A 20,781-nucleotide genomic window follows, 5' to 3' on the forward strand; every position below is an offset into this window, starting at 1 on the left:
TAAGAGATCTTAGCAAACAGGATCCTAAAAAAAAAAAACAATTCGCCCGATCCCACGTACCTGAGAATCCACGTTATGCGAAGCATGCGGCGAGAAGGTGACCGTGTTGCAATTTTTTTTCATTGAGTGACACGTCATGAAATGACGCTAAATATATGTAAAAATGTTGCATGCACAGATATATGTTGAAGAGATGTTCATATAACCAGTTGTTTGCACTTGCGCAACGATGCCCACTAGAACATGCGTATTAGGAACACCAGAAGCCGATATGAAGCACTGATGCTCGCGAGGATGCTCGCCCTGGACACTGTTACATAAATCAACTTCAGCGCATGGCAACTAACCATAATTGACGTTAACCCAACGTGACGGCTGTATGAAAGGAGTACATATGTAATGCTTATAAAATTGGGTAGGCAGCCCTGCAACCCGCATAGACGTTTCACGATGATTAGCGTCTATTTAAACAGTAGTTCTAAGACCTGGCGTAGCTCTGTGGTAAAATGCTTCATTGCCATGCAGAATGCTTTAATTTGATTCCAGCTGCGACACTGACATTTATTTTTTGCATTCACTGGGTCGACACTACTGATGTCGGGTATTTTTTTAACGCTCGCGCGTTAACATTGTTCATGTGTGTTCTCGTCGTTCCTGCGTAGATACAAAGTGTCAATCACCTGTGGCACATACCCGCATACTAGCGGCACACACCCGCCCGTGGGTATGTGTCACTGTCTGGCGGGAAGCGTTTGACGATGCCCGCGACGGGATTGTGACATTATTCATGTCTTGACGAGCGCGTCACATTCGTCAAACCATCTTACCCTCCCACATTAATTTTGGTTCACGCCAAGTTAAGGGGCTAATCACGAGAGCGCCCAAACTTAAGCGGCTAGATAGATAGATAGATACGCTGAAAGTCACCGAAGTTCGCTAAAAAATGCTTCGCATTTAAAAATGACTTGTTATGCGAAGATTTCACGAAACAAAACAAGCTTCAGCGTGCTAAAGCTGCCAAACAGGAAAAGTTCTTTTGGTTCTCGCATTGTTCGCTTTGAGAAAAAGATAAAGGGATTAAAAACCAACCAACCAACCAAACAAACAAACAAAAAGGTTTGTGAAGCGTGGCACAGCTCAGCCTCTGTGCCACAAGCGTTACGTACTGGCGTTGCAATGCCTTCCAACACCAGCATTGATTATCACTCCCAGCAACTGACCACGAAGCTAACACACAGCACTCAAGCACGTGCGCAAAGGTCACAACGTTTAGTCGTAAGTGCACACGCTTTTGTTTCGACATGATAAGGTCATATGGGGGAGTTATTTTGTGACTGTTTCCATGTGAAATGCAGAGAGAATGAGTGTGATGCTCCGCTTGACAAGAGCAGAAAACTACATAGTTTTAGTTGTTGCTATTCGAAAAAAGATGTGCATTAATCACTGGTTAGCTTTTTCAAAACACGCGTGTATCCCTTCTCTTGGTTACTGACAGCGCAAAAGGCCTAGAACCAGCGAAAGAACACAGGGAACAGCGATCTGTACTTTGTACACAGTTCAAGAATGACGTGTCGAATCGCTGAAGGATTCACTTCAGTTGGTTACTAAGCTACTGGAGGTTTTCTACTGAACTACCTTGAGCTACGAACAGCTGCAAATTACTTAGAAAAATTTACGGTTTGTTCGTTTTGTTTGGCTTGTGCAATCAACACACTGCAGCACAGCCACATTGACCAAGAATCTGCATCTTGAAGACGAGTTGAAGATAATTTGAACTATGAATGATAAAAAAAATTATGGCACTTTGAGACTTCTTCCTCGTCTTCTCTTGAAACCGTGAAAATATAGTCGGGAAGTTCAATGTCACTTTTGTTTCTCAGCTTCCCGCTAAAAACACACAAAAAGCGTTCGAGTGTTTTTCAGGCTGAAATGGTCGATACGCTTTTTATGATCTGCGTCTGGACACTTTAGGACACGCCGTACCAGCGAACCGCTGACAGAACTTTTGAAATGGCGTGGGAGTGTTTACGTCGCCAATTTATCAACAGCACAGCACAGTTCAACGAAGTATGAATAAATGTGCATATAATATGCCCGATAATGGGACCCAGCTACGTGAATATACATTCGTACTATGCAGCGACGTATATGGGTGCTCGCACTCGTTACTCTGTGCAAACGAAATTGCGACACAATGAATTCTCGTTAAGCTTAATGGCTGGTGACTGAAATAGAATGTTTGAACTGCGTGGCGGCCGACGACTTTTTCGCCACCGGGCACTGAATAGTAATGCGTCCAGAAAGGTCTTTTTTTTTTTTGCCTCTCATACCGCACCGCGGTGGCACAGTATACGGGAAGAAAAGCAATGAAACAAGCATAACACCAAGAGCAGCTTTGCGATCCGAGGGACCATTTTCAATCACTGAGGACAGTACCATTGTTCATGCTGTCCCTCTCCGTCCGCACCTCTTTTGGGTTCTTGAGAGATGTTTTAAAAGAGCCCACTACGTGGACTGGCTGTCCATTTCAGCGCGTGTTTGATGGAACTCCAAAGCAGGTGCTCAGGTGCCATTCGCCAGCGCCAGCAGTCAAGCCCTTCCCGTTTGGCGTGCAGTAACGTGGACATTGCTTAACAAAAAATGCTTGTGCATACCTGCTTTGGAATACCTCCGTAGTTTAACGTTCACTAGAGTCTGGGTTTGCCCTCCCACTTTTATTATGTGCGTATGCCTGTACATGTGCGTGAATACATATCGCATCGAAAATGTGAAAAAAAAAACTTGGAGCGTAAAAGGTTAACACCACTCACCCTACCCCTAGCCGCTCTTGCAATACCAATCGCAAGCACAGCCTTCGTTCGAACTCAATACAGTGGTGGTGTTGTAGCGTAATTGTACAATACCCCAAGGTTTTATTGTGAGACTTTTTTTTGCTCCTGTTATTGTAAAGTTGCATTGCTGCCCATTTAGAAGACAAAATTACTTTACTGCAGAAGCAAACGCTCGTTACGGACGTTGTTGTCAGAGTGTACTATAAAGACGGTAACTGGGGCAGTTTGGACAGTCATGGCATGGCACGGAGAAAACAAGCAGGCCACGTTGCACGATCTGTCTCTCGCTTTGCTCATTGTTTGCCCTTTCTCTCGGTTTTCCGTTAGCGCAGTGTAGTCAGCAAGTACCTGGAGAAAGCCAAAGTGGCGGAAGAGGGTCCCGATACCGGAAGAGAACGAACCGTGCTCGAGAAGTTCCTGTCTATGCCCGGCGTTGACCTCAAGGACGTCTTCGCCATGATACTCGACATGTTTCTCGCCGGCATCGACACGGTAAGTTCTGCACTTTCTCAAGAGTTGTCCCTGTAGAACGATTTACGGTTACGCAGCTAATATGATTGTGCACCGCTTCAGAGACTGTGAAACGTGCTCATTGACCTCCAGCAGCTCCTGACAGCCTCAAGCTTGTCATGAGCAACAACTACGTCGAACGTATTTATCTACCGGTAAACAATAAAGAAAAGAACTCCTCGTAATCGGGCTTTTTTGCCCTTAATCTTAGTGGTAACTTTCAATACCACTACAGTTAAAATAAGATTGATTGATTGATATGTGGGGTTTAACGTCCCAAAACCAGCATATGATTATGAGACACGCCGTAGTGAAGGGATCCGGAAATTTCGACCACCTGGGGTTCTTTAACGTGCTCCCAAATCTGAGTACACGGGCCTACAACGTTTCCGTCTCCATCGGAAATGCAGCCGCCGCAGCCGGGATTCGATCCCGCGGCCAGCGGGTCAGCAGCCGAGTACCTTGGCCACCAGACCACCGCGGCGGGGCACAGTTAAACTGAGGTGACCTGGTTTACCTCAAGATGCTAATAGCAGCTATTATTGCCTGATCATCCTCGCAGTTCAATTGCGAATCAGTTCGATTCGAATACGACAGCACGTGTGTGAACGTACAAGCATTGCGCCTGCAACATTGGAAATTCAGATTTGTTCCTTTGCCAGTCTATGAAATACTAAAGCCTCGATCACAGATCGATAGTTGAAAAGTATATAGCTTTTTTATTTACATTTTCAGATTTCATAACTATCAGCAATGTATTATCCTACCAAAAACCTTCCCTCATTCCATGGTATGAACTCATCTGGGCTCCCCCAAGGGTATACCAATTCCGTTCACTGACCGAGGTCTACGCTTCTTAGGTCCGGCGATGGGACGAGAACAGTGGCAGTTATCGCGATGCAGGCAACGATGAAATCGCGAAGCGGGGGTCGAAAACACATTCCTCACACTCGGCTTGTCAAAAGCTGCGAGTAGCGAAGATAGCCCAAGACTGTCTTGTCAGCTCGCGTCGAAATAACGCTGATACGTGGTCGTAAACCACTTGAAAGGCAGGTCAATGTTACGGTCTACTTTTTGCGATAAGCACTAGCTGACGCAAGCGCTACAGTCAGTCTCTGCTTTACGTAATGTCTTAACTTCGCGCGAGCTGCATATCGAGCTTATATACGAGCTTCAGACGAGCTCATTCATGTCCGTGCCACAGAATTTTACTCTCTCAATTCGAACCAACGTCTTTTTTTTTCAGCCTGCTTATACCCCTGTCACACGGCAAATTTAATGTCATTTACAACGAATGGCATTCGTTTGTAATTCCATGTGTTTGCTGTCACACGTCATATGTGATGTCATTCGATGAAAGGGACATTTGCAATCGAATGAGTTCATAAAACTCATTAGCATTCGGTTTCGGACCGAATGAGTAGTCTCGACGCCAGAGGCCTTTTACAAAGGTTGCTATCGGCTCGTGTATCCGTAGCTAATTTAATTTGTTAGTACTTTATTTTTAGTAGATTAGTCAATAGTTGACTTGTGGACATTAAGGTACACCCAAATGTTTGTGGAAAAAAATTGTGTTCAGCTACAAACATAGAGTTTCCTAAAATTAACCAGAGGTGACTCTGTCACTGCGATCGTTCAGCGACCGTGGGAATGATGGGTAGTACACACATTTGTCTAGCCTTCGTACTTGCGGGCGGCGAATCGTACTTGCGGCTTCGTTTATTGCGGTGTTTTTCGGTTTTGTTTCGAAGGAAAGAACGAACCCTTTGAACTTCGTGACCCGATTTGGAATAGTGAGTCTAAAAGAATAAGGCGGTGAAGCGCAAGCGCTGAACAATTGCTGTTTTTTTTTTGTTTCGTGAGAAAACAGCTCCAAGCCACACAAAGAGAAATACGAAGATTAGCAGGCTAGAAGTACGGAGATCAGACAAATGTGTGTACCATTCCCATGCTCGCTGAAGCGCCGTGCGTTGCAACTCCCATAGACACTAGCGCCAGAGTTCCCCCCTAGGATATATTAGGAAACTCTATGGCTACAGACACTAGATGGCGGCCATGTTTCAGTTCATTCTGATGTCGTCGCTGCTGCCGTAGTTGCCTCGGTAGCCGGTTCCGTGCGGTTTGTTTGTGTTTATCCGCAGAGATTCGCATGTGCGTTTATCATGTGTGAGCCGGAGCCCAGAGGCCACGTACAGTGGAAGCAAACGGAGACGTTTTTTTTTATTCCAAATTTGGTAGGATCGCATTGGCGACGTCCATAGATGCTAAAGGAATTTGCAAAGTGTACGCGGCGATAGTCGAGGTGCTCCATGCAGTGTTGGGTGTTGTTATGAACGTGCTACGGCTTGGACCAACGCCGACTAAATTTCAAGGCCGAAAGACTGCCGCAGAGACGTCAGAGGGTGGGGGCCCTGTTACGCCGCGAACGCGGCGGAAAGCCTGCGTTTCGTTCACGTTTTAGGAGAACCAACGCTCCCGCTCTCGCAGCTGCTGCGGCTTGATTGGACCGAATAAAAGATGTGAAAAAAAAAGTCTTACTGAGCATGCTCAGTTGGGCAACTGGGCCCCCAACCTCTGACGTCACTGCGGCAGCCTTTCGGCCTTGAAATTTAGTCGGCGTTGGTTGGACAGTGCTCTCTCGCCCCCCTTGCTGGCCTTCCTCCGAGAGGCACTAGATGCGTCCGTCGGAGACAGTGGGTGCGTTCCGCAGAGACGCTGGACGCTGGAAAACGGCTGCGCATATAACCTTGCAGCAATTTTTTTAGCGATACATAAGAGTTAGATACAAGATTGGATAGCTCTTTATTTCTCCGAAAGCCACGGCTTGATAGGGCTACTAGGGTTATTTGTTTTCGTCGTGTGTCAGCGCGCAGGTAAAATGACATTAGGTCCACTTAATTTCGCTCGTTGTAAATGACATTAGATTTGCCGTGTGACAGAGATATTACTCTTCATGCTCGCATGAATCCATTAAACTTCGACATGTAATAGGAAAACGTTTCATGCAATTATAATGCTTTACTGACGGCGGGTGGTCAATGGGAATGAGCCCTAAACAGATGAGAGAGGCCAGCCTTCCTAATAATTCAAGGGATGCGCCAACTCCGTTGTATCAGAAAGGGGGGCACGCCATTGAAATGGCTATTTTTCGCTCTGTATGTTATGGCGAAAAAAATTTTAGGCTAAGCTCGCCTCGAAGAACCTGGGCCAACAACGACGTCTCGTCGCCAAGGCCTAGGAGGCAGCGAAGGCCAGAGGGCTCTTGGGATGAGGGGACCTCCCACCTAGGGTAGAAGCACAACCTGCACCGCTATACCGTTTTGAACAATAAAGTTTAATCATCATCCTCTTTTTTTTTTTGGGGGGGGGGGCATGGGCCTGGTGTGCAGCCCCCTGGCTACGCCTATGGTCAACTCTGCCCCACACATTTACTCAGTAGAAGGTCACTATGCATGGTAGTGAGCATCGTTACGTGCATCATTAGGTGCGTCACTGTGAATATGCATGGTTATGACAATGCTAATTTAATCTGTTGCTTCGGTTAAACTTAACGACCTGCCCCCCCCCCCCACCCCCTTATTGGAGAATATTGCGTAGACATCTATGCCAAATTCATTAAAAACAAAGATTACCCCAGTTCGATCGAATTGCTTCCCTCCCACTTAACTCGTTATTTGGCGTAACCCGGGGGGCCTCCGCGTTAACTTCGTAGATTAGAATCATGTGACTAATTGTGCTCCGATCATTCCAGACGGCGTACTCGACCACGTTCATCCTCTACTACCTGGCCATGAACCGGCGGTGTCAAGAGAAGCTGGCTCACGAACTGGCATCCCTGCTGCCAACCAAAGACTCAAAGCTCACCGCGGAACAACTTCACGAGGCCGTGTACCTGAAAGCGTGCATCAAGGAAAGCTTAAGGTACTCTACGACGTTGCCGTATTATTTAGGCGTAGGCAAATCGGTTGCGCAGCTCCAAATAAACAACGATGAAAACTTATGCTTTCCGTCAGCCAGACACGGGAGTCTTGTAAGGGGCGCTTCTCTCTGTCCTCTATTGCTAAAGATACCTTTGAATAATCTGCAGTTACGGTGTATGATAATTGCAAATAAGCGATCTGAATGAAGAACTACCTTGAGAGTACCAAATACCTCATTACAAATGCATCAGTTACGTCTCACTGAAATGGTTAATGTACTGCTTGAAGCGATCGGGTCTTGCTATATCTAAATTAAAAAAAAAACTGCTTAAGCGTTTTGTTTCAATTGGCCTGTGCCTACTGTTTCGAACAGTATAATCTTTAAATTAGGGATGATGCTCTTTCAGGCCGAGGCTTGTTGTCAGTCGCTCTCTATCAAACAGAAACCGAAACTAAATACCTGCACAACGAAAACCAGAACATCCGTGTATAAAAACCGACTGTGTGCGAATGTGTGCATCAATGAAGTCATGACATACAATACATGACCACCTGCGCCGTCTGCCCGTCAATACATCCGTCTATCCATTCGTCCTTTTACTCGTCGGCGATTTCAACGCAGACATTGGGGAGGCATTAACTACAGAGCCACCGAGAGGCACCTCACGTAGACATTATGGACCTTAGAACTTTTGTTCGCCCACTCCACATTCTTCAATTCGTGTAGACACGTGGAGACCCAAACGAAGCAATAGGTTTATCTGATAGGCAGACAGCAATAATCCGAGCTGAATGAGAGAAAAATATCCCAGCAGATTCATCGCATTTCTAGTCGAACCGACAAGGTACGGATTGCGACGGTTGTCCTAATGTTGACCTTCACACTGTGCATGTTTTTACAACATTGTTTGTTCTGTACTGCTGTGCATGTGATATGCAACCGTGTTAACAGCATTTTTCAACACAGGTACGTATGACGCAGAACAGGAAACACAAAGCCTCTGAACTTCCTTTGATGGTTCAAAGATTTATATGAGGTTTATACATTTGACCTTACGTACGATATATTTCAAAAATGATTAATTGTCTATCATGTTTAATTGAATGTTTTCTATTTTGACGCTATGCGAAAGGTCGTATTTTACTTTTTACCAACACCGAAACAATGCGTGTGTGGTGTTTAGAATAAATTGTGAACGCTTTAGAGCCATATAATAACTCTACTAGGGGCGAGCCGCAGGCTAGCCCGATTAGAATACGTACAGTCCTGACGAACACTAGTGTCTTCTGTGTGTTTAGAACAAATGATCGATGATTTAGAGTAAGAGGTACTTTACTATGGAATAGCAATACGCTGTGTGTTTTAGAACAAGTTTTTAACGATTTTGAGTACTTGGTGCTCTACTATGGGTGAGCATAAAGCCGTCCCGTGGGCCTCGCAAATGATGAGGCCTCACCGACAAAAAATCTAGGCATAAATCCCTAGCGTTTGCCACCGATTCCGTCCATCTAACAACCGTTCAGCAGTTCTGCAATGATGCCTGTGAAAGCAGTGTGAACGTCGTCATGACACGCTCCCACAATTTTGTCGCTGGTGTCGTTTCAGAAACTTGAGTGCCCTGGTAAATTTATTCCGTTATTCTGATACCACTGCTCAGTCGTACATGCTAATATGACGCGTAACCGCGAACCTTTAGTTAATAATATGCCTAGTGCGTATATTCACCAATAAACCGTAATTTGGTTTGAGTAAAAAACCAGCAAGCACGCCCATTTTTCACAGCAGAAGGGCAGGTGCCACGGCAACTGGTTCGATGAAGTACCCCAAGAATGTGGATCCCCCGCACACGCGCGCACACGCGCACACGCACGCACGCGCACACGCACGCACGCACACGCACACACGCACACGCACACACGCACACGCACACGCACACACGCACACGCACACACGCACACACGCACACGCACACACGCACACACGCACACACGCACACACGCACACACGCACACACGCGCACACGCACACACGCACACACGCACACACGCACACACGCACACACGCACACGCGCACACGCACACACGCACACACGCACACACGCACACACGCGCACACGCACACACGCACACACGCACACACGCGCACACGCGCACACGCGCACACGCACACACGCGCACACGCACACACGCGCACACGCACACACGCACACACGCACACACGCACACACGCGCACACGCACACACGCACACACGCACACACGCACACACGCACACACGCACACGCACACGCACACACGCACACACGCACACCACTGTGCTTCTTAGTCTATGCTTAGTTAACTCTTTCCGTCATAGGAATAGGTAAAATGTGTCCATATAGACGGTTTTAAGATTGCAAGCGCTGTGCCCCCGAAAAAAACTTCCGGTCACGTCATTTACCATTTCGTAACGTCAAGACCGAAAGGACGTTTTCACGTGTTTCAAGCGTAAGGAAAGTATCTTAATAGTTTTTCATTTAAAAATAACATGCGTGGTGTTCAAGGCAATCTCTGGTTTTTATGCAGCTCAAAAGAACATTTATTTGAATATATTTTGCGAAATGAAGGAAGGAAAGTGTAGAAAATTGGCGAGCTAATTTCTAAGGCTCTTCTTGCCCACCTATGCTATTCAGGCACATCGGTGGACGAAACCGGAAGTCGTCAAGGGTCTGTATTTGTAAACAGTGAAATGTTCTATAGAATTAGTTTAATGTTAATGTCTATTCAGAACTCCATTAAACGCTCCGTGTGCCCGCAAAACTGGTCGAAAAAACGAAGATGGCTACGCCTAGCAGGGTCAACGCGGCACTTTCGCTGGGTGCTGTGCTTGAGTTTCTTGGTTGTGGTGTCAGATAGTGATGCTTCGTCGTAAGCGGAAAGGTGCTGGCCGAAGTACCGCCTCATTCTCGTTGGCAAAAAAGAATTTGCTGGCGAAACAGTGGAAACAGATGTTTTTAATCCATAATTGAAATGTAGTCTGCGAATGTGGTGTCACAATTACACGTAGGTAGACTCTAAAACATCTGTCTTATCTTTGTTTTTGTTCGCCTTTGTTTCATGTTCGAACAAGACTCAGTCCCATAGCGATTGGAGTCGGCAGGGTCCTCCCGGAAGACATCGTGCTGTCAGGATTCAATATTCCAGCAGGGGTAAGTTTGACAACGCCTAATGCGCGTTTTATCACTATAGGCGCAAATTTAGCGACCCGAGAAACTTCACAGCCCTCTTTTCAATTGACGCTCCTAGTAAATTTCACGGTGAACAGAACACTCACAAGCTTTTTGTATTTTTACTGGCGCAAGAACATGTGCTTACATGGTGAACGTCAATGTAGCGCGAAACGCTGTCAGAAACTAAGCTTTCCTGACTAGCCTTATCGATATACTGCCACGTTTCATGGGGAACAGAATGAGAGACAAAAAAAAAATGCGTTTGCTTATTCATGTGAATGGTGGTATTCAACTCATTGCATCATTATTTGGGCTTTGTATGATCTTTCTTCCTCTCTTTTTTTTTCCGTATTCTGATGAGCAAGAAGTAAATAATTAGTTAGGTCGTGCTACAGCAATGCGTAATAGGTGGAGCACTAGCTAAACAAGTACAAACAAACCAGCAAAAGCGTGATTTAGGGCGAAGGCGCGTAGACAGTGGCCCAGGGTGAGCATCCCCTTCATAGGCAGAATTCGTTTCGCTCTCTAGTAAGAGTATAAAGGGTGGTGCACACCGGCGACTAGCAGCGGTCGCGAACGGTCGCAAAGCGACTGCTTTGGCTAGTCACTTCCTGACCGATTCTTCAGTCGCGCGACTGCGGTCGCAAAGCTGCTGGAACCAATCAGCGATGCTCAATTTTTGTTTGTTTTTTCATTGCGCTGGCGAGACCAAATGAAAACAATAAATGCGGCGCGCTCGGTTCGCTCCGCTCACTCATCTGGCGGCGATCAGCTGATCGGCGCTGTTCTCCAGAGTTCTCGCTGAAAACGAGATCCGCGGACGTGACTATCCGCTTTTGCGACTTCCGGTATCTCTCACATGCAGCCTCTGCCGGTGTGAACATCAGTCGCTTTTCGGTCGCCAGTCGCGAATGGTTGCGCGACCGCTGCTATAGTCACCGGTGTGCACCAGCCTTAACGTTGCATGGGGTTCGTACGTCGGCGCGGTAGAGAAGAGCGCATATGTTACCCCAGCGTAAAGTGCAGTAACTGCATTTTATTCGCCCACAATCTGCTCAAGCCGCGCCCAACAAAGCGCCGCGCCGTGTATTTGCACACGCGCCGCCGACCGCCTATTCACACTATACACCACGGCGAGGATGCTGCCACGTGTAGCCTGGTCGCGCCGCAAATAGAACATGGTGCACTTCATGTTAAATTGACGACACCCGGTAAAGCGCGACTGCTGTCGAATGAGGCGGTTGAGAGATAATCCAACCCAAGCCTTCTAGAGAGAATAAAATGAGGGAAAGGCAGGGAGGTTAACCAGAAAATGGAGCATCCGGTTTGCTACCCTGCACTAGGGGAAGGGGGAATGGGGAAGAAAGATTGGAAAGAAAGCGAAGAGGGAAATAGACGCGCGCGAAAAAAAAAAGGGGGGGGGAGGTGGGGTGCTACAGTCTACACAATAGGCCGCTGCCACGCAAAAAGTTTAGTAAGGCCTTCACTGATTTTCTGTGAGCACACAAATCATGTCGTCTTTCCAGCACTGATTGTTCAGACAAAGGTCTGTCGTAAAGGCGAGCTAACGCAGCAGCTAGTTGCCGTCTTTGCACGCTGTAACGAGGGCAGTGACAGAGAACGTGCTCTATAGTTTCATCGCTGCCGCAATGACCGCAAGCAGCACTGTCTTCTAAATTTCAGCAGTACCACTCTGCAAGGAAGCACGCACACACAGTGCCGTCACGGCGCGCTGTTCCACGCTCTCCATGTACGAACTTATCCGCAAACAATAAGTGTTGTGTTTTAGTCCTACGTAAAAAATTCACACAGCACGTTCACGACGCGACATCAAAGTCCGCGTCGCATGTAAATTGTAAAAAAAACGCCCTTCAATGAACTAAAGTAGGGCAATCTCGCGCCAGATAAGGAAAGAGGAGACAACTAAAGCGAACGTCTCCAAGCGGTTCTAGAGAACAATACACTTACTCCTGTAAATCTCGTAGACAATTACGTAGTCTGGAGCTGCAAAAAGCTGCCATGCGCAGCTACAACGCCGCACTTCTGAAGGCTGTATTGAGGTGGGCTGATATAGTCGAGGAGGCCTACCGCGAACAGGATCACTTGTCCTTTCACAGCCCCTTTTCCGTTAGATCGCATGTTATTATTATTATTATTATTATTATTATTATTATTATTATTATTATTATTATTATTATTATTATTATTATTATTATTATTATTATTATTATTACATTAGATCTTAACGTCGCAAAACTACGATATGATTATCAGGGACACCGTATAGTGCAGGGCTCCGGAAATTTCAGCTACCTGATGTTCTTAAACGCGCACTAAAATCATATATACGAGCCTCAAGGTCGCATGAAGTTCTTTCTCTCTCTCTTTCTCTATGCATTTTCTTCTTCCTTTCCTTGTGTCACGTGTGGCTTGCGCGCAGCTGCTATGGTCTGAGTCATGCAGGTGCCCACGCTTCCACGTACTCCACATACAAGTGTAATGGCGTATAGGAATCGGGCAGCGCTCGTGTAGTTTGAAGCCATTTTGTGTCAATATCGTGTAGTAAAAAAAAGTTCTGGCGCGCCATGCGCGCCTTTTTCTTCCCTCTGGAACGCAGACTGTGCTCATCATGCACAACCAGGTGGCCTGCCGACAGGAGAGCAACTACCCGGAGGCCGACGTGTACCGACCCGAACGATGGCTCAAGGAGCGAACCGAGGGGACGCGGGCGCACCCTTTCACGCTGCTGCCATTCGGCTACGGACCACGAATGTGCATCGGCAAGCGCTTCGCCGAGACCGTCATGTGCCTGCTCGTTGCCAGGGTACGGACCTAGTCCGCCTCATTCCCGTTAAAGATGTGCTAGAAGCAAATATTCAGTTTACTTCGGGTAATTCTTCTATAGAGCCGGATTAAAAAGATGGGTTAACGGAAGTTTTCGAGCGCAAATAACCAAACCAACCACCTTGATGCTTCTGCGTCTACCATAGCGCCGCTCGTTTAGCTGTGAACGCAAACTGCTTAGGTGTAAACGGCAAACGTAGAAGTCAGATATAACTGTACTAAAACCCATTCAAAGTAATCTAAAGCTGCTTCGTGTTTCCTTCCCCCGAAAAGCGCAGCAGCAAAACTTTCCTTCACCGCCACATGCAGGAAAGCTAAGGGACCTGAGGGTAAACGTCACATGTGATGTGATAACACGGACTAAGTTAGTTTCGTAAAATTGGGTGTAATGACAGTTTCCTCTAGCACGGCTTTAACAATCGATGTCGACGGCCTCTGGCATGAATTCCACGACTGTCTGGGTGCAAGGTAAACGCAACGATACGTTGCCTCATTTCAGCAGATCTGACGATCTGATGATCGGCCGACCCGCTGAGACAGACTGTTGGACTTAGCTGCATCGGTTTATATGCGGCACGTAGGTGCTGTGGACATATCAAAATGCACTGCATTGGCGTTCTGACAAGTGATTGCGTAGACATGTAAGAATACGGTCGGTATAGCCTCCGGGCTAATATTAATTGGTGGCCGAAACCGCAAAATGAAGGAAATCGCTCAGAACATTTTCACTACGTTGGGTTATAGAAGTGAACATGAATCAAAGTACACGGTGTTTCAGCCTTTCGCTTTAATCAAAATGCGACTGACCCCGCCGGGATTCTGTTCCGAGAACTCCGGGTCATCAGTCGATCTCTGTGGCCCGTTGAAACGTAGGACCATTTCCGTGTGTCGTAGCAGTAAAGGAACGTTTAACGAAGAAGCGTAGTAAGGAAATCATTCGAAAAGAAAACAAGAAGTTATGCGTCTTCTGTGGACAATAAACGAAATATTAGAGTTTTAGTACTGCGGAATGGTGCTACGTACGCATCACGCAAGCGCCTTGCGTTACGTGGCGTCGTTTGCCACTAATCGGCTTTTAGTACGCCGTAGTACCCGCGTACGTAACGAGCGTGAAGCGTGTTGCGTCATCTGGTAGATAAAAATAGAAGCACGTGTTGTTGACAGCCAATGTGAGCCAATCCAAGTGTTATAGCCAGATTATGGCCATATTTTAAGCCACAGAGCCGGTCGGTGCTTGCCTTTTATGCCACAATTTTGCAAAACGAAGTCTCGCGCTGTCGCGAACTTGTTCGAGAGCGGCGCGATCAGCTCATACGTACGCACGCACGCATCTCATGCGTGCGTACGTAGCGGCTGCGTACGTAACGCGATACGTGCGCGTGGCGGTCTGCGCATGCGCACTACGCAGAACGTGGCGTCCTTACGTACGCAACGCCGCCACGTACGCAGCGTACGCAGTACTAAAACTCTCTATTGAGGATGTGTAATCCTTCCGATATCCTTAAAGCCAATTATCGACAGTAATTTGTTAATGGTTTGCTGCTGCATGTAGGAGCTAGAAAAAAAAATTATAGTGCACCTTTTTTTTAAATATTTAACTCTTTTATGCGGTCGTCTGCCACGGCTTCACTGACGTATTTCCTTCCCAAATATGATATAAAATATACACTAACAGATTGCAAAGAAAAAAAAACCGAGAAGCAGGCGTTCTGTCGCGGAACGTCGTACAGTGACCTCCCGATTTGCAGCTGTTAATGATGCTAACGGCAAGCCATTTTCGTACAACATTTACCATTGGGTGGCCCTCCGATCTCCGCAACGTCAGTGCGTTTTCAAAATCAGTGGCGAGATGGCGCGAATGTCTCGTTTTGGGCGTTGGGTAAGAGTTGGGCGCGTTTTAAAGCGTCACCTCTCGCGTTTCGGTGACCACTGCCGACACGGAGTGTGGTCTTTCCTGCGCGCGCACTTACCAGACACGTGATTAGGGAGAGCACGAAGGTCCCTTCGCTCGCTGCCGCGGCCGCGTTTCCGAAAGGAGCAGCCTGCTCTCACACTAAGAAGTAAGAAGTGTGACAGTTGTTCGCGCTTGTCCTGTGTGTACTTGTGCATTCCTTTCTTCCGTCTTTCTGTCCGTGTGAACAGCGCGCTTTAAGTGAAGAGTTGTGACAGTTGTTGGTCAACGCTCGTCATTTACGTGCATGTTTATTTCGTGCGTGTTTTCTCCTTTAGATGCGTGCTGAAAGTTTCGAGCTGCTTGCTGTTCTTCGCGTGACTTCGCAATTTGTTGCTGTAGTATACATTCATTCGCCCTTGTGGCGAAGAATGGCACAATAAACGCTCAACACCCTCTGTGAACACGCGTTTCACTTTCGTGTTATACCTATTCGTAGAAAAAGGGATCAGCCTTGTTTTTTTTTTTACCATGCGCTCGCTGTCTCGACAGAGAAGTGCTCAGAAAAAAAAAGTAATCGATATATTGATAGACCACACGTGCCACCATTTTACGAAACCGCGGAGAATTAAGTCTGGTTTCTCTTTTTTTTTACATGGCGGGGATAGTCCATGTACACGTTACGGTAAGTGCTATGGATGGTGACCGCCTTGTAGTACGTTCTTACGTCTTTCGCGGAGTGGCGGAACGTGCTTCATTATTTGAACCGCTAGAGTCCTCCGCAGCACTGTGTGCTATTGACGAACAGAGAACGTCGGTCATTCTAAATTTATGAATGGCGTAGACGAAGAGCTGGTAAATAAATCACGGAAGGTGCATTATAATTTCATAAGTGACAGCAGAAAACGTCGGCTTGTTTGGTTGAAAAAATAGCATATCCACGGAGTGCATGATGATTTAGACGGGTGAAGCATTCGTTAGTTCGTCTGCGCTGCCGTCCGTGCGTCTATCTATGCGTCCGTCCGTCCGCCCATCCATCCGTTTGTACGTCCGTCCATCCATCCATTCATCTGTCTGTCTCTCTGTCCGTGCGTTGGTCCATCCGTCCGTCCATCTAGCGAATACTCCAAGTACCGCCATCTCGCATATTTTCATCATATATTCATCATATAGAAGTACCGCCATCCAGCAACATTCGAAGGACTAAACGAGAGGTGGCACGGCCGGACTAGAGGAGCGGCACGCGCGTATACTCTTTTACGGCCTGTGGTTCGTGTCTAGTTCCTACCTTTCGCCGCCTCTAGTTCATAGAACTGTAGCCTAACACTCGCTAAACCTTGCTAAAAACCAGAGGTTACACCCAGCGAGTTCAACGTGGCGCAGTCCGGCTGTGGGGATAGATATACGTACTACTACTACAACAACTACAACTGCATACATCGTGGAGGCACGACCCACGGCTTAAGGAGCTTCACCCCTAAAAAAAAAAAAAGATTGTCAGGCTTGAATATCTCGCGAGAGCTATATTTAGCCAGTCCTGTTGCTTGGCATACTACTATCAAAGTCTGCCTATCAATGGCAGTGAAAACCTTGTGAATTGAGCCTCTCACTTTTGCAAAGGCGATTGCTAAACATGAGTTGGTGTTTCTTCTCTCGTTAAGCGGAAGCCTTTGTGAGTTAAAGACTTCAGGGCTGTCGCCGGTAGCATAATGCGCAAGACAACCTATCTAAATTACTAAGTGGCGCATCCTAGTCATTACACAAAAAATTTATTCCCACATTTGGATCCGTGAGAACTGCACATGAAGGAGGTCCTGAAACCTGCGCCGGTTACGTGTGCATTTGTACGCGCAGTTTTGCAAAAACTGATGCTCCCTCGATCATGAGCTTAACGGCGATCAGCCGTTTCTGTCACGTTAAAGTGTTGTTTCTTGTTGCTACATTTTGTTGTTGCATTGTATTGTTTCGCGCATGACCGCGACTGTTGCCGCGACAGAAAAATATGCCTTATTTTTTTTTGTTGATTAGAGGAGAAATCTTAGGTGGGGGCACAGGAGGGGGTAGGGGACGGCCGCTCCTAGTCTCCTAAGAGGGAGGGGGGTGCGAAGTCAGCACCGCACATTGGGAGAACATAGAGGGGGCACTGAGACTCGGGGGGGGGGGGTGCAAAGTCAGCCCCATACACTGACATAATAAAAAGGGGGGTCGCTGCGGCGAACCTTTACGCCCCCCCTCCCCATGAAAGGGGACACTGCGCTCTCCTAACGGAGGAACCCTAATTCTTTTCCTTATCTTTCCTTCCTTTCAGGTTGTTCGCAATTTCGTCTTGGAGTACAAACACGAGGATCTCGACTGCTTCACTCGGCTCATCAACGTTCCGGACAAGCCACTCAAGATGACTTTCATCGACAGGAATTCATGAGCCTCGAATTACCAAAGATGCGCTGGATTTTTTTCTTTTTAATCGCGGTCGACGCTTTCAAACGAGGAGAGCTTTTAAGCCATGTGCGCTGCTTCTGGCGATGAAAGTCCAGCGTCCCTCTCCTACTTGGCTGAACTTTTTTGCCAAAAAAAAAAAATGAATGGTGAAAGCATGCAGTGCCAACTCGGCAAGCGAGGTGCTACAGCCGTTATTTGTATAGCTCAACGATGCTTCGTACTGACGGAGCCCGTCTCCATTTGTCTCTCTTGCCTTCCCGTGACTTGGCCGCTTCTCACGAGGTTTGGGTTTTCGCGTTTACATCTGCGATAATACTTTGCGACCAACAAGTCACTGAAACGGCACAGATATCAGTTGTCAGGGGTAATGCTGATTCATAATATTTTTTTTCTATAAGGCCAGGGGTTCGAACTTCGACCACACCAACCGTATTCTGGTAAAGAAGAGTCCCGACTAACGACGTACGATATCTTGTTAGATTCAAGTGTGCCTGAGGCGGGGCATTGTAGCGACCGCCATGTTTTATTCATATTGTTAGAGCAATTAATTGCGGCAGTTGTGGCGTACGTTATGCACATAAAGAAAAAGGCTTGTTTCAAGGAACTACACGCTGAAGTAACGTACACTACAGTCGACACTACCAACGGTACAAAACCCAACTTAAACGTGTGAGCGTGCCTGAAAAAAAATGCGCAATTTTAATTTTAAACCCTGCATTCCGGTTACATGTTCTGTTTTATGGAAACATAGATGACCTCACACAGAAGTTCTATATCCATATTTTGCTTTTGTAATCTAAAAAAAAAGGAAGACCAACTGATTGTGTTGATTCATTTTTATTTGTATGTTCTGTTATTATTATATTTTTGTGCCAAGAGGCATGGCTCTGTAAGGTCTTCTTACTCATTTTTTGTTGGAAAAAGGAAAGCTATACTGACTTAGAAAAGTCTATGTCGATGTTTGTCGATGTGATTGTTCGAACTCGTGGGTACAAATGCGTCGTCGTCATATACTTTGTACAACAGACTGTAAGGTGTCCCCCTTTTTTACTGAAAAATACGAACGATGACTCCTTTCTCAGACTATCCTGAGTTTTGTGTTTCTTCCTTTTTTTTTGGTAACATGATGTGTAAAAAAAAAAGGCACGGTACCTGGGTAATTATCGAATGTCATGCAATCTGAACTGATAGAAGTCGCAATCATAATAGCCTATGTTCACAAAGAAACCTCACGCGGAAAACGTTAGTAAGAAATTATACCTAACCCGTATGCCAGACAGATCATCCTGGTGCTATAGGCGCATCACCAAGGTTGACCAATAGCGCAAACCACTAATGAAGGAATAAAGCCCCCGTTCTCATGAGTGGCTCACTGAGCTCTCGGAAGAGGTCGTCGTTTCTTGTTGGCCCGTGTCTACACACAATTTACAATTGCTATGGTTAAACAACACAAGGCCTCCGAGAGCGCAGGACTGTACAGCAATACTCTTACGGATGCCGTCCTACGCTTAAATGCGTTCGAAAGAAAGCATCGTCAAATTTCGATAATATTTCGTTCTCTTGACATCTTGTAAGTTCTTTGAGGTCCTTTGTTGGTGTTGTTACAACAAGTGTTTTTTTTTTTTTTTGCGTGTCTCTGATGTAGATAAAAACTAAATATATTCAAGTATAACAAGCACGAGATGTACAATGTTTTCTTTTTGCTAACGGTGAAAACTGAATTTGGTTGAACATATAATGATTCGTATTTTTCTGTTACTACATTCAATACAAAAATTTATTAAATGTCAAAAAAAAAGGAGATAGAAATAATGCTTCCAATGAGGCACTTGGAAAGATGGCTCCGTGGTGTAGCAGGCTGTCGCTGGTTCCACTTGAGGTATACCCGAAGCAACAAAGTGTCTGCTTCGAAGAACCCACTTGAAAATTCTTGCCCTTAAAAAAAAATGTTACTTTCCTCGTGCATGTTCACTGTCACTGACACTGGAACATGAATGTACTTGTGTAATGCGCCTTAAGTGTTATTTTCAGAGTTTCGGTGTTTGCCTGCATCGCTTTCTTTTGTATGTGGTGATGCTCAAAATAGTACTGTACAGAGAGACCAATAAAATGAGAAGTGGACTAGTTACAACATACACAAGGACGTCGTTTGATTTTATTCTGTTTGGGTGGGCCTGACTTTGTAACATGTATATCGAGATTTGGGCTAGTCGGTTATTAATGGTAATAAAAAAAAAAGAACGCGATCGTTTCATACGGGGACTGTACCAATAGTTCCTATTTCCTATTTGTCTATTGACCCATACATGCGCGTGCTGCGTCCTTCGATTCTGTCCTCGTTTGAAGAAGGCACCCTGTTTTCTAATCACTATTCGTTTCTTTGATTTCAAAGCAGAGTTATGCGACAAAACGAACTGATCATTTCTGAACCTTGAACTAACTGTACCATAGACAATTATTCGAGCTATACGGAGCTTGACTCTATGATAAGACAGATGCTTGGGCTAGTTGGTGATTGGGAATCAACATATTTGTACAGCACAAGACTACGAGTAGTTACGACGTAACTACAGAAGAAAAGACAAGGATAGAAAGAGCGCTACAGCGCTCTTTCTCTCCTTGTCTCTTCTTTTGTAGTTACGTCATAACTACTCGTAGTGCTCTTTTTATACTTGTCTCTTCTTCTGTAGTTACGTCGTAACTACCCGTAGTCTTGCGCTGTGCAAATATGTTGATTGACTTTATGCTTCGCAGGCTTGCGAAATAGGGACGGTACCAGTGTTTCCAAGATCGGCCGCGGCTTCACTAGTTGATTCTAGGTGTAACGGAAATTCGCAGGTCATAATTGATGCGTCATTGATGTGAATATTGCTGCAGCCTTCTGTAGTGTTGACCCAAAAATTTGGTTCGGATATTGGCGTGGAAGGAATGTCAAATTGATGCAGAAATAAACATGAAGAATGTCGTCAAGTGTATACAAGGTTCAAACCAAGAGGCACGTCATTTGTCAGCATGGAAGGCAAGAATGAAGGCTGCTCTGCTCGTTCGATGAAACATAAATGGATTGACGCTGATGCCGCCAGCGCACATAACAAAACAAGCATAGCACTGCGAGCCCGCCACCTAGCGGCCGGGTG

At 46.2% G+C, this 20,781-nt stretch overlaps 1 protein-coding gene across 2 annotated transcripts in view; it reads left to right on the plus strand.

Annotated features, from left to right (window-relative positions):
* Window positions 1-19,784, plus strand: part of LOC119174740 (cytochrome P450 302a1, mitochondrial) — a 96,042-nt gene extending 76,258 nt beyond the window's left edge. For both annotated transcript variants that reach the window (XM_037425772.2, XM_037425774.2), the window contains 5 exons: window positions 3,164-3,323; window positions 7,093-7,262; window positions 10,371-10,449; window positions 13,088-13,294; window positions 17,514-19,784. In XM_037425772.2, the coding sequence (XP_037281669.2) occupies window positions 3,164-3,323; window positions 7,093-7,262; window positions 10,371-10,449; window positions 13,088-13,294; window positions 17,514-17,627 (730 nt within the window). In that variant the 3' untranslated portion in view covers window positions 17,628-19,784. The remainder of the gene's footprint in view (window positions 1-3,163; window positions 3,324-7,092; window positions 7,263-10,370; window positions 10,450-13,087; window positions 13,295-17,513) is intronic.
* The last annotated feature ends 997 nt before the right edge of the window (window positions 19,785-20,781 follow it).

Source organism: Rhipicephalus microplus, chromosome 5, assembly GCF_043290135.1.
Source record: "Rhipicephalus microplus isolate Deutch F79 chromosome 5, USDA_Rmic, whole genome shotgun sequence".
Taxonomy (NCBI): Eukaryota; Metazoa; Arthropoda; class Arachnida; order Ixodida; family Ixodidae; genus Rhipicephalus; species Rhipicephalus microplus.